The sequence below is a fragment of the Amblyomma americanum genome, chromosome 7, assembly GCF_052857255.1.
Source record: "Amblyomma americanum isolate KBUSLIRL-KWMA chromosome 7, ASM5285725v1, whole genome shotgun sequence".
In the NCBI taxonomy this organism is placed as follows: domain Eukaryota; kingdom Metazoa; phylum Arthropoda; class Arachnida; order Ixodida; family Ixodidae; genus Amblyomma; species Amblyomma americanum.
The window spans coordinates 4470152-4484417 of NC_135503.1; the positions used below are offsets into that span (position 1 = coordinate 4470152).

Below are 14266 nucleotides of genomic sequence, written 5' to 3' on the forward strand. Positions count from 1 at the left end.
TCGGCACCCCAGAATCGTGCCTGGTTACTACGGGCTACACCTTGGCTAGTAAAGCCACCCGGTGGGCAGGTGACCAGTGGCGCAGTGGCACAAGGCAAGTGCTATGGCTGGTGTTGCCATCGGTGGGCCTTGGGTCACTTGGTTTGCGTTGCGACCTGGGTTGGCCTTCCCGAGCAGCCTCTCGCGATTAAATGAGCTGTCGCCTGACACGGTGGGTAGGGCAGCGACCTACCGCAAAACCAGTTTCGCCCAAATGCGGAGAATGGCCACTATGAGTGCTAGCACACTAAAAAATATTGGTTGTCAGAAAATGAAAGCACGGAGTGCAAGAGTGAAAGCTCGTGGGAGTGAAAGAGGTCCGATAGTAGACTGCTGCTACACGGGCGCTTACGGTCACCTTTTGCGTTTCGCCTCCTTCGAAACGCTGCCACGCAGCCGCTGCATTCAAGCGCTGCAGCAGCCAAAGGGCTGAAGCCTTCACACATACGCGAAGCTGCCTCAGGCGAGAGTGCTCATGGCGATTCTCCATGTACCGCCATCGCATTGCACTGCGATAGTGGGGACTGGATTGCAAAACATTTATTTCATCAGAAGGCAAAATGCAGATGATCTGTGCAAGGTGGCTATCAGTCCACGGCTGACAGCGACCTGAGTTGCCCATTCAATGGCCCAGGTTTGAATGCCCAGGTCTGAGCTGACCAACATGGCCTCCCATTGCTAGAGAGTAGAAACTTGTATTAGAGATTCTGGTGGTGGCTCCTGTTTACAGTTCCACAATATGCAATCGTGACTATTTCGCCACAGTGTACATTCCGGGTCGTAGTCACTGGGATAGAATTTTGATAAGTAAGCACTCGTTAAGGATCGCGCCTGGAGTCGCCTGTCCTTATCTAAGCTTTTTGCCTGGAGGGGGGGGAGAGATCCTCCTTTCTACTTTAAAATTAGTAATGTGAGATGATGCAAGGCCTTTCAAGAAATTCTCAGTAACTACCGCGTCCCTGAGCTTTGATGTGTGCTGCTTCGTTACCAGGGTTCCCCAAGTGAGCTAGCTGGGACCCATATCAACTCAATTGTTCCAAGTTCTTTGTTTGCACCAATATGTTCATTGCTGCCTGAGAAATTCTGGCCCTCACATAACTGGGTATGGTGAAGTTAGTCTCTTTGTATAGTATCAGCGTTGGTGTTAATGATGGCAAGGCCGTTTTTGAGGATCTTGTTTTTGCAGTGCCGGAGACTATCAGTCTGCCTTGCGCGTCCACTGCCGCTAGTGCAAACGCTTGTTTCTGTGGGTATTCTGCCGCATTCACATGTACGGCTTCTTCATGTTGGCTGTACATTCTGTGCAGAGCTTTTGCCCTAGCTTTCCTTCTCCCCTCGTGGTGAGCAGGATGCATATTCTTAGATATTGGCGCGACTAGTATTGCCTGAGCAATGCGGTTAGGTATTTGTCTGTATTAGTATAGGTATAAAGAAGTGTAATGCTGACCAATGCTTGGCCGCATCCAGGTGTCTCCATAGCCGAGGTATTTCAGCTTAAAGTGCACTCTCGGATAGCTAGCCAAAAAATGGCTGAGAGTTTCAGAACGAAACATTGAACTCATTCACAGCTAAGAAAGGCACTGCACTGCCTTGAGCTCTGCACCTGGTGCAGACTGCACCCAAACACCGCCCTCGTGACGCCTCTGGAGGGCACTATTCAGACTTTCATTGTAGCACACCAAACAGCACATGTAACAAAGCAGCTTTCTACAATTCCTTTAAGACAAGAAATGCATGCGTAATGAAAGTAATTACGTGGAATGATCATAACATTAGGTTACTCCTGTCAGTGAATGAGTTGAATCCGTTTCCGGTGCTCCTGCTCCCAATGTCGTGCCGGAAAGAGACAAAAGTTGGTACCCAGCAAATTCCAACAAGTGGTGTTGGTTAGCGTTGCTCTCTTTAGGATCCATAAGTGCCATAAACTCTACGTCAAACCAAAGATTGCTGTTTTACTAACTTCTGCGCATGTCGCGTTGCCTTCCCATTCTGGACGTTCACGACGCGTCGCTCCGGAATTAGATGTGTGCAGCCCCTGCGCCATAGCTATGGTGGGAAATGCAAGAAAACAATAACTAGTTCATTCTTTCCAGCATATACCGAATATTTCACCACTCATTATTGCCTTTTTTTTGCAAGTGTAAATATAGATGCAGAAGCACTGGCAAATTAGTTTCCATGCAGTGCAGTCATAGCTGCAGTTCATTTATCAGAAAAGTGGCATGTGCTTGTATTTCATTGCAAACATTTTCCAGACCAGAACCTAAGAGCTTAATGGCAAGTAGTGCACTTGCATAGTCAATGCAAATCAGAAAGCCATTTTTCTGCCAATTTTGGTGAGAATGCCTTTATTAGGCGGCTGTACAGCGATGCATTCCCTATCTCTATGAGGCCTGGTTGGCGTTGGGTCCCCTCCTGCGTCCAAAGGTGGCCACGGCATTCACAAAGCGCCTGTTGTACTGGATGCGCCTCTTGGCTCGGCCAGTCTTCTTCTTCTTCTTTTCTTGTTTCTCCACCTGCATTGTCACACACAAGAAATGAAACTTGCACTTGCAACACAAACTACATGCGAACAATTCCTGTCCGAGACAACAAAGCGAGCCCCCACATCCCTCTAACAGCATGAAACCCGTACAACTTTTGTACGATTCAGGAGCTACCGTGAATTATCTTTTCATTTTCAGATGCTATGTCTACATAGATGCTGCCCCTTGGCCACTGAATCTGAAACGGCTGGATTAGTTGTAGGCCTAACCAAAGTTTGGATTTCTAGTGATCAGATTTCCGCAGTGGTCTGACATGCTGAATATATTGAGTTGGCATGGAATCTCAAATACACTAATGGAGCACAAGAGTGGGGCCTTGCAGCACCAATTTATCATGAAACTAGCTTTACTAAAGCAGTACTGCAGTGTGCTTGTAGTCTTGGGGTGGTTTCTTTCAGCTATCCACTAGCATTTCGTGGCTATTGATATTAAAGTGACACTAAATGGAAATACTGTATAAATGCGTGTAAGGGCAGCACTTTTTTCCAGATTCAAGGATCAATGTGAATTAAGGACTAATTAAATTAAGATGCTTGCCCATCGTGCTAAAATTTCAATGCTCGGCGGCAGCATACGAAAGCTACAACTACGGTGAACTAACATGCTACCACAACACCTGTGCCTTTGACAGCCACAAAAAGCTTGAACTGGTGATACTGATGCCAATATGGATAGGGAGAGCTCGTGGCAGAGGATAAGGATGATGATGATGTGATGAGCCGCGCAGCTTCAGGTGCCATTTGTGGGCGGCACCTGGAAGCTCCTGTGCACGGCTTCCATGATCAGGCGCACCGTTGCTTGCAGCCGGAGCTCATCGCGGAGGCCATGGCGCATGCATTTCGAAGGCTATTTCTGCGTGGGTCGTGGAAAGTTAGGTGCAGCCCTTGCACGGATGTTTTTTTTTAAAAATAATTCCTTTGGTAAAACGGCGGGTGGCCTGTACATGGGTGCGGTCTTTACACGCGCTTATACGGCATAAGCTGCACCGGCTGAGGCAGCAAAGATTGCAGTGACTGAAAAACCAAAGGGGGTAGAAAGGAACCTGTGTATTTCTGCCAAACAAGCCGTCAAAATCCTGGACTGCACCCAGAGGAATGTTTTGAGCAGTTCCAAACACTGCCAAAATAGGTACATAGACCTAAAAAATAAACATTCACTGGTGTTTCTGCACAGTTGTCATTTTCTTCCGCGGCGCGGGAAAGAGGCAAAGTAGTTTCAGACCGGAATGGCCGCAAAGCGGTAAGAAGTTTCGGACCGCAAAGCGTTAAGCAACAAGTCAAGGAACCATAATCAGTACAGGACACACGCATGCCATTGCATTTATTAGTATTCAGCTCTATTCTGAGCATAGCCGACTGCAGTTTCTCGCTGATTCCGAGTAATCCAAGCAAGTTCCGATGTTAAATAATTTATCGAAAAATGCAGATTATCATAAGCTACCCTCCGGACAGTGCTTGAACACAAATAGGCCAGTAATTGGTGCAGGAGACTTTTTCACAACCCAAACAGATAAATACGGAACAGGAACACTCTGTATGATAGAGCGCAAAAAAAAATTTCTTCCCGCATATCTACTTGAATTGCTAGCATACTTCAACTAACGGTCTTTTCCAACATATTTATCAATGCAACGGCCCACGAAAAATTCGTGCAAAAGCTAGCCCTAACGCAAAAAAGCCTATAATTTATGTGGCCGTAATGCTGCATTCACAATGACGGAGCAGTTTCGAATCTTGCTTTGAATTCCTGCATGTGCCTGTGTGCATGGTTTTGTGGTCCTTGGACACTCAGATATTATATAAATTAGCTCACATCACCTACTATGTAATCTTTTTGTAATGAATCACCTAGTTTTTTACATTTTTGCAAACAAGAAGCCATTAATGATGACCTGAAAATTCATCTTTTATCTGATGTTTTCAACGCATAGGAATTAATGGGATAACTAGAAACAATTTTTGCTGCAGTTCATTCAGGAATAATGAAATTTTTGTTAAAATTTGAAAAATTGAATTTGTTATTGAAAAAAAATTGAATAATGTTAAACAAATGGCTTCAAATGACAAACAACATCAAGAAGTAACACTTTCAAGAGGCACTAAATCAGCTTGTCTGCCACAGGCATGAAGTGCATGTTTCATCTTTTAACAAACAAGCCTACATCAAGATGCCAAAGCAGTCATAAGTATGCCATGAACATGTCTAACCTTGGGAGTCTGTCCCTTGACCTTTCCAGCACGTGCCAAGGAGCCGTGAACCTTGCCTGCAAGAATATGTGCATTTATTAACAGCAGTTGGTGCAAGTTTATGCTGTGACAGCATAACAGAACATGAGCGCCAATTTGCTTAAAGTGAGTCGAAAAACAGATTTTCACATAAAGGTAGACGCTGGTCTTAAAATGAAAATTTTTACTATTAAAGATATCGTAATAAAATGAGGTGTGTACATGTATTTCTTACCCCTATTAGTCCCCATATTATGGAAAAATAACTTAAACCAAATTAATTAATTTCTTACGGGTCATTAAGATACTTTTCAATATTTTTTGGCTACGATTGAAATGGTGCTGTAGCCAAAGACTTATCTGGAGCTATGCTATTTATACTGTTATTGAGGTACACCATATAAAAATGGTCAATATGTCCAAGGACCATAATAACGAGATACAGTAAAACCTTGTTCATTCGGACATCAACGGAGTGGAAAGCACAATCTGCCTGTGGAGCATCGAGCCAATAGAAAGACCTATATGACCTCCGAACTTTTCTAAACTTTATTAAAAGCACTGACACATTCGTCAACACATCAGAAAAATTAAAAGGATCTCCGAAAATGAAAGCAGAAAGGGTGACTAATTGCTGAGTGCTTGAATCAATAAGATCGGTGCTGTGAACATTCTTGCCAGTCGTGGTGCGGCATGCCCGGAGCGGGGACAGTACAGGCTCTGTATCCCATGAAACTGAAAACTGAGAAGACCCACGCCATTTCTGGAGCTCCGCTGCAACACTGACGCATGTCACACATCCGCTGTCTCGTAGACACATTTGTCGCGATGTGTAACACCCGCAGGCGACTACAGGGGCGACGCTTCCTTGTGCCATCGGAAGACCATTTTGCCATGAACGCAGTCCATGCAACAAACTCGTCCGATTTTGTACATTTCTTTCAATTGTGCAACTGTGCAAAGATTGTGACAAGAAATGAATTTCTAGCACGTCAACAAGGCAGACAGCCGAAGCACGGAAGGCCTCCTCGTCGCCATTTAGCCAAGAAAGCTCGTCTTGAGGATGCCGCTCGTAAATAGGGACTCACAGTTTTAGAGCTGTGTACAGCTTTAGGGGACCTTGGCCTGCATTTTTCCAATTGTCATGCAGATACTGCCGCTACAACAGTGGTGAACAACTATTATAACTTTCAATCCTGTTTTTTCTCAACTTCTTATTTTGGGCTAAACACTGATTTTGTGCAAAGTTTAATGTATTTATTTGCCGTTCAAACGAGACCAAATTTGGCATGCATAATCTTTAAGGTGTGTAGAATTCATGTATGTATTTCTGTGATGAATAATAAATTTAGTGATTAAATGTTTCATAATATTCAGGCCCCCAGCTACTGAAAATAAAGCAAGAGATGTAAAATTGTGCATGCAAAGGGAAGGACATTATGCTGCTCAGTTTACTCATTACAGGGCTGAGAACAAGACCATTTTGCTCTCCTCTGTCATGCTTACTGCTATATCCAGTAGCCTCACAGGCAAGCAGTTTTTCACTTGTGCACGGCACTTTGTACATGAAGGCATCAGCTCATCATAGAACTAAAAAGAGATTTGGAAAGAGAACATCAAGCTCTATAAGTAGCACAATTTTCATTCACCCAGCACCAATATCTAAGGGGACACTACCCTAAAGAGTGAAATTTCGAACCACTTGCTCGATTTAATTGAAACTTGCAGGGCTGGTTTATATCACTGCTGGGACCATCTGTGCCAAATTTCATTACTCTGGAATAAGTATGAAGCAAGTTACGCAACCTCTACGACAAGAATGACTATGCTTGCTTAGGAAAACTATTGTTTGGAAGTGTAATCTTCTAAATTTTTCCCATTATGTGGCTTTAGGAATGACCAGAGCACACAACTGTGGAATTATTTTGCTTAGTTCTGCTATATTTCAAAAGAATGCTGCCATATAAAGAATGACATTCATTTTTCATCTCTGCCACTTCTTTCAAACTAGGTTTTTTGGCATAAAAAAAAGAAAATAGGCAAATTGAGCGCACAGTTGTGTCTGCTACAATATTAATATTATCAAGTAATACTGGAACGATAGTTTTCCTAAGCTGACAGTTTACTAAAAAAAAACAGGAAATGAGAAAAATGGATTAAAGATTGAAAATGCCCCCGCTGATCTTCCAAAGCTCCAATGTTCAGGAAAACCCCCAGCAGCATATGTAGGTCCCTATTCTTCAACTCTATGCTGCTCAGCAGCAGTGGCTTCAGGTTTGCGTTTTTTTTTTCTGGCCACCTTAGAGCTCTGAGGTGCTCTTGCTCACGCCCGCACCACACACAATTTGGTGTTCTCCTCGATGACCTTGGTAGTGTGTGTGCCACAGGAAATGTCCAACTTGTCTCTTTTCAACAGGCTCTTTTCAGTCCCTTCAGTCCTTCACTGAAGTGTAGAACAGCTAGTGCTGCAGCTGTCTCGATAGTTCTGAGAGACGCAAACTCTGTCTTTGGACATCACTTCCACACCGAACTGAACGACTCGGCATTCTGAGTCTGCATGCGCAAGCAGCGCGCAAGTAGGTCAGCTTTAGCCAGCCTGTTATACAGGGGCACGAGCTCCTTAGCGATGTCCTTGCTGAATGCTGAGCGGTGCGGTGCGCCCAAGCCACTAACGGTTTGCCCACGGCAAGCAAGGCCTGGTGCATGTTTTTTTTGTAATGGCACCAGGAGTCCTCGCCGTGTGGGCAGGCAAAATGTAGTTAGTGGCTTGTCACCAGTAGAGTATGAATGAAAAAGGGTGGCCATTACCCCTTTCTGCATCTTCACGTCGAGAGCATTTTCTTTAAATGCAGATAGATGCATAGTATGCCGTCAGTTTCTTGGAGACTACCTTTGTGAGTTTTCCTTTGCCTACCAGGCCTATGTTCTCCTTCTTCAGCTTTTCAATCCCAGCAAACACACGTTTGCCGACATGATTCACACACTCTTCTTTGATTAATTCCTTATCATAAAGACCAAGCTTGGACACATGCAAAAAAAGCCTCACTGTCTCCGTCACTTAGCACTGTTGCATATTGTGCAGCACTTCGGACCTGCTGAATACAATGACAGCAGCCTCCACCTCCATGGCATTCGAAGAGCCAGATAAGTTTTTTTTGACAGAGTTCCTTGTGTGCATCGGCCCATCCTTCACGATTCTCATCACCAGACTTGGGTCCCAAGCTGCACGCATGGCAGTAGTTACTCTGGACTGAAAAGTCGAGCACAAGGCCACCTCAATTGCAGCAACAAGCCAAAAGTGGGAAGTGTGGCCTCGTTAGTGCCAGGTTCCATCGCAGCTGACACAAACATCGAGCAACTCATCCTCTTGGGCTGCCCTTTTTTTTTCTAACGGCCTGTGCGGCATTGTGCATGGCGTTGCACGCAGCGTCCATCGCAGCGCCGTGCATTTCTTCTCCTAGCAGCTGGTAGGTCTTCAGATGCACTGGCAGCGGACTATTCACGCTCGCAAACAAATTCTTGAACTTTATGAAATCAATTCTGCAGTTCCGGGCTGTCAGTGCGAGACACACGGGCAGCTCCGGCTGATGGCTCGATCCCATGACGGGAGAATGCGGGACTCGGACAATGTTTCCGCACCCACTGCACAAAGCAACAAACTGGAGGTTCACACCTGCACCGCTTTCTGCTAAATCAAGCGACTGCTCGCTGCACACGGGACACAACAGCGCACCGATCATTGCTCTTACCGCTGCTACATCGACAAAACAGTAGCCAGTCGGCACTTGAGGCCCACCGCTGACGTCGTGCGTCGCACGTTCAGTTGAGCCGTCGCGATGGTCGTTGCATTCTTGAAGGAGCGCGGCCTTTCTTTGAAATGCAGTCAGGACATCCTCGTCATCGGGGCTTGAGTTAGCTGCTTCGGTCGCCAGCGATGGAACAGAGATAGGCGATATCGGTCGTTCCAGCGCTCCTGGTGGGCCTTTGCTGGCTCGGCCTCTCGCTTTCGTGAAGGGGCTTCGTTTACCGAAGCTGTTCCGTGACGCGAACTTCGTAGCCAGCATTCTTCCAACAAAAATATATGTGTGAGGAAACCAGAGGAGCAGAGCGACTAGATTCAGCGCGGGATGCGGTCAAGCATGGTCTGACAAAGCGAGGCCTCGCATAGCGCGAAGCAACATTTGAAACGTCACGTGCTGCGTTTGCGCCAATCACAGCTCAAGTTTCGGTTTGCTAGCCAATCAGGGCTTGCCGTTCTCAGATTTTCGCGTTTGCTCTTTAATTTTGCTCACGTTTCAATCTGCTCTCGACGGAAGTGCGCGCACTCACTGGAAAGAGGAAGAAACGACACCTCTGACAAGGGTACTCACTGCTCACCAGGCCTAATAGATGCTCCGCATGCATACTTTGGAAATGATGATTGCGGGCCATTTCTTTCGATCCGAAACAACGCACGGGCGCCGCCGACCTTTCAAAAATGAGAATTTCTGTGTTTCTAGAGCACGCCCGTGAATAAAATTTTGCTGAGAGGTTCTTTATCAGTCCGGGAATCGAAAACAAGAATAATCCAAAAATGAACTTTTTGGCCCAAAAATGCGGTTTTTTGCACAGTGTCCCCCTTAAAAGTTTTCCTACTATCATCCCCCCGTAACCATTTCCACAAGCGGCAAATGACAAATTCCGCAAGGTGCAGCGACATGATCTTCTATCGTACTGCTTGCACCAATACACAATGCTGGATATGTATGCCTGTTTCCGACAGCAGAAGAGAACCCAGGTTAGTTAGGTGTTAAATGCAGGAGACAGCAATGAAGGCATACAAAAAAATGCGATGTGTAACACTGCCCAACTACTAGACACAGACGGCAGAACAGAAACCACAGTCAGAGCAAATGGTCATGACTCCTAACTATTCTCACTGCACCATGCACTTTTGGTGCATTACAGTCTTTATGCATAGCACTTCTTATGATCAATGCACACATGCATAGAGAAAAATGTGATCCTAGTGCCACGATAAAGTAATAAAGAACGACACAAAATATGCCTCACAGAGCAGAACAGACGCCAAGCTCGAAGAGAGCATCCAACCAGTGGGTGCATGTAAAACAAAAGTAAAACACGAAACCAGCTGCTGGATTCAACACACACCGCCTGTCTCTCCATGGCTCATGCAGTCCCAATGCAATGACACAACAGTGTACTTGAAAGAGGGCAGCTCCATCAGCTGATGCTGCCTTTGCTTCACAACACAGTAACAAGTATGACACGCTCCCAAAACACGTCATCAAAGGGCAGACTATGTGTGGTCAAAAGAGCAAGCGCATTCACAGTACAAGCCTCACCACGAACCTAGGTGAACAGCAAGAGGAACTTACCTCCGACCAAAGGCACAACAGCGTTTACGAGTGCACCATCGGTCAGGCAGGCGGACAGCACATCCTCATCGTTGAGTGGCTTGCCCCCATCGGAGTATAGCCGCTGGTCCTCGGGCGCAATGCCCTCGGCTCTGTGAAGGTAGCCCTGCAAAGTGAACCGAGAACAGAGGTGGCACATTAGATAAACATGCATGGACAACAAACTGATGATCTCTGTCAGGTCTCAAATTCATGGCCCAAGCATTGTTGTGCAGCCCAGTGGCCCCGAAAGATTACATCCTTTGTTCACGGAAATGACAAAATTTTAGCATCATGAGTCACACAAAGCCTGGGAAATGAATTTGAAACATACAGCCGCTTTCCCTTTTAGCTGCCAGTTTCTTCCCGGAGGATCACAGCTTGCACATTTCTGCTGTAACCAAAGCACGCCACGATAATGGCCACACCAAACCCACCAGCATGTGAGTGGCGGCGCATGCTTACACCAGAAGCAGCTGACACAAACACAATGCAGCCAAATACAGAACAACACAGAGAAAGGTGATCTAACAAGAATGATCTGATAACTGCAGGTAAAACTTTGGCGTGTGGAACATAATTTCAGCAGTCACACTAAAAAGTCTCAAAGTTCTCAGCAAAAACATTCATTTAATCTTTTGTGCCTAGGCTTCTCAAGTTTCTTCCCTCAAGCGATTTGTTATAAGAACTGCTTTTCCTTGTCATTCAATACTAGTTACATGTTAAATTAGGGAGCACTTGAAAAGCAGCTCCTCTGACAAACCAGCTGTGGTGAGAAATTTGGCGCGGTACACAAGATAAAATGTACTGAATCTGCATTTGGACTATAAGACGCCTAATAGACGGCTCCCGATAAATTTTTTGCACTGTGCTCGCACTGAAATGCAAGAGACTTGACAAGGTCAAGCACGAGATTGAATGATTAATTAGCACTTCCCAAGAACTTTCAAGCAGTAAGCTCATAAAGCGATGTGCCTGGCGACTTGATGCAAAATGGCAACGGCCGTTGCCTACTGCAGCCGCTGGTACACGAACACCAAGCGAAGAGACTTGGCGAAAGAGCGCTGCGTTTCAGCGTTGCTCTGTTGCCGTTGCCTCACTGTTCAGTTACCTCGCATCGTCAGGGAGGTATACAATATTTTGGGTGAGCTGGTTACGTACTTCCGTATTATCAGCGCTAAAACGGCACAAAAGAAGAGGACACAATAGCGCCGTCAAATTTCAAAATCTAGGTATTTGATTTCTTTTCTGGACAATGCCACTGATCGTGCACTTATGCAGTCGTCCTCCAATCTTACAATCATGAAAGCCTCTATTATCTCTCTTGTTAGAGCGTCTGGGTGTTTTCCTGTGACACTACATTTGGTGCACATCGGTTCACAATTGTTGTGCCCTCCCCTTCTTTCGTACCGTCTTTGCCGCAGGGAAGTATGACTGTGCTAGTACCCTGTTTTTAAGACTTAACAGCACAAAAGTACGGTAAAAGCACCGATGAAAATTCTACTGGTAATACATTGCTTTTCTAAAGGACACTGCACAGTGGTGCTGAACTACATTCTGTCCTGCGACTTTGTATACAGAGTGGCATTTCTCTCCCACACCTAAGCATAATAATTAAAAATATACATGCCAAAACAGCCCGTCTTGCTTTATTATTCCTACCGAGCCTTCAATTAACTATTTCCATGCAAAGCTCAGCATAGCGTGCGTGGGCAGCTTCTTCGCTGAAACAGCGCTTGAAGAACTTCTTTCAAATGGGCTAGATATGGAGTTACGCACCCCAAAGCCTTCTGCAACTGGCTCGTCTTACGAGCTGCTTCCGGGCGATGAGCGAAATTTTCCGCAAGCCCAGAAACCGGGAGACAGTGGTTCTGCGGCCCTCAGCTATTGCGCGATGCCATCGTGCAGCGCGTCGCCGCGAATTATTGCCGCATGCCGTTTAATGCGATTGCGAAAACCTGTCTTCTGTGCTAAGCTTCCATCATCAGTTGCTCGTTAAACCTTGTTACGTTCACCCCTCCCATCTGTCTTTACGTTAGCCCATTGTGATGCATGGCACGAATATGTTGTCTTTTTTTACAGCCTACCCCAAAGAGTGTGTCGTTAATGCTCAGCAGCACTTTCTTCCCATGAGCATGATCCTTTTCTTGACGCTGGCTGCATATGCTTACCTTGAGGAAGGCCACTGTCTCATCGCCGGTCACATCAACGGCGTGGCTCCCCTGACACTGGATGATGATCTTCATCTTCACCTGTTTTCTAAATATGGAGAGCAACTATGAGAACACAGGTCAAGTGCCTGCGATAGGAGTAACACTCAAACAACAAGCTTTGCACAGGCCCAACAATCACAATCCTCGCAAACAGAATACGCCGCCAATAACTAGGGTGTGCAGTTACCGCTGCATGACAGCGGCCTTGAAGCAGCTATGTTTGGCGCAACAGCACTAACCTTTAGTGTCCACGGTGACACGTGAACAACAAGGCCAACAAGACTTCACAATCAATGTTACAATCAAATGTTCGTGAAAGGCGAGATCACGATACGCAAAAACCACGCCGCTCACATTAACCCTAACAAACAGGCCGCGACACAAGAAGAAACTACAAATTTCCAACGTCCTGATTTAAAACAACCGACATTATGAGCACGAGAAGCACATTATAAGAAGATTCGCAACATCTTTTAGCCGGTCAGGATGTTTTTTTACCGCGTTCGCAATCAACATACCTGCAATTCGCGATGCAGACCCTCAGACCGCCAGCGTGAACGAAGCGAAAAAGGTGGCGCCACGTGTTCCTAGAGCGCACCACAATCGTAACCAATTTAGACAGACACCAAGTCATTATTTCAATAAATTTATCGCAATTAAGCATTTTTAGTGTTTTCACAGAAACTTTTATTCTAACTTTTCTGACTCCATGGATGAAGCAAGGTAGATGTACTTTAAATCCGCCTTGGATGAAGCACTGATCTCCACTAGGTGGCTGGATGCCGCATTCCCGCTTTCCGAAGTGGGCGCAAGTGAAGCCACCAGAAGTTGGTAGTAGTAGCTCTATGTTCGGTTGAATGTCCCGGAAGTTCGATGTCTTCTGTGTATTTCAATGCAGGAAGTCGCGTCTTTCGCTCTTCCGTCCTCAGTTGTTCGCGTTGTTTTCGTGTAGCGTCTACTGTAATATCAAAGGAATAAGCAAGCTCAACGCGAGAAATGTGTGCATTGTTTGGGGAACCCTGTCTTTCAGAGGGAGAGAGAGAGAAAAACTTTATTGGCGCAAAAAAATTGGTCGATTCAGCGGGACCCGGGTGTCTTCATGTTGAAGTTCCGAGTCTTCCAGGGGTGGTGCCCTTATTCCAGGGCCCCACTGAGTCTTGCTACCTCATACGCATGCTGGACCAGTCCTTTTTGGACCGCCAGCACGCTGCTGGTGAGCAGGCTCTCCCACTATTCCGCATTTGGCTCTTTTAGTTTATGGAATGAATAATTGTTTTACATTCCTATGTCATATGGTATAAAGTGAAACCGAAGAAAACAGGCATGCAGGTCTCACCATGCCGCGGCAAAGGGGTACCTGCATTAAACACTATTTTCTGATCTGGTTCTTGTCTTTCGAGCGTAATTAGGGGAAGTAGTTGAATGGAGATGAGTCTAGGTCATCTTAAAAACAAATTTTCATGTTGCAAAGAAAAGGCAATGGCGCGGAAATCCTGAAACTCAAACTGCCGCTGTTTCAGTTTCGGGTTGGTGGCGGACGATGTATCTTCTCATCGGCGGCAGGTGATGTTTATCTCTTTAGTGTGTCATTTACCTTCCACACGTGCTTTTAATCTAACTCAATAGCACAGCCACGTTTCACTTACACAGCACGAGAGAAACGACTGGCGAGAAAGACGAATGCAGCAGCGCATGTGACAAGCGCTGTTTGAAGTTAACTGCACCAATCATCACACGAATAACAGCCCATGCAGGCATAATTTACTACAGTACGAAACAGTACTTGATACACTCCGCCGAGAAAGTAGCACCATATACCTTTTGTACGCGCTAATGTGAACCAGTAG

At 45.8% G+C, this 14266-nt stretch overlaps 1 protein-coding gene across 1 annotated transcript; it reads right to left on the bottom strand.

Moving 5' to 3' along the window:
- Positions 1-2370: 2370 nt before the first annotated feature.
- On the bottom strand, positions 2371-13092 carry RpS30 (ribosomal protein S30). The gene is made up of 5 exons (XM_077630852.1): positions 12938-13092; positions 12378-12465; positions 10189-10333; positions 4793-4848; positions 2371-2555 (listed from the first exon to the last, which is right to left on the bottom strand). The coding sequence occupies exons 1-5, from the start codon at positions 13081-13083 to the stop codon at positions 2424-2426; spliced, it is 567 nt and encodes a 188-aa protein (XP_077486978.1). The 5' UTR covers positions 13084-13092; the 3' UTR covers positions 2371-2423.
- Between the last annotated feature and the right edge of the window lie 1174 nt (positions 13093-14266).

What these genes read in the sequence shown, in the direction of transcription:
- RpS30 (XM_077630852.1), bottom strand. Translation starts at nt 13,083, where the DNA reads ATGCTTAATTGCGATAAATTTATTGAAATAATGACTTGGTGTCTGTCT. An exon ending in AGACAGTGGCCTTCCTCAAG is followed by an intron (nt 10,334 to 12,377) that starts GTAAGCATATGC and finishes TTCACTTTGCAG; the next exon opens with GGCTACCTTCACAGAGCCGA. An exon ending in TCAAGGGACAGACTCCCAAG is followed by an intron (nt 2,556 to 4,792) that starts GTTAGACATGTT and finishes GTGACAATGCAG; the next exon opens with GTGGAGAAACAAGAAAAGAA.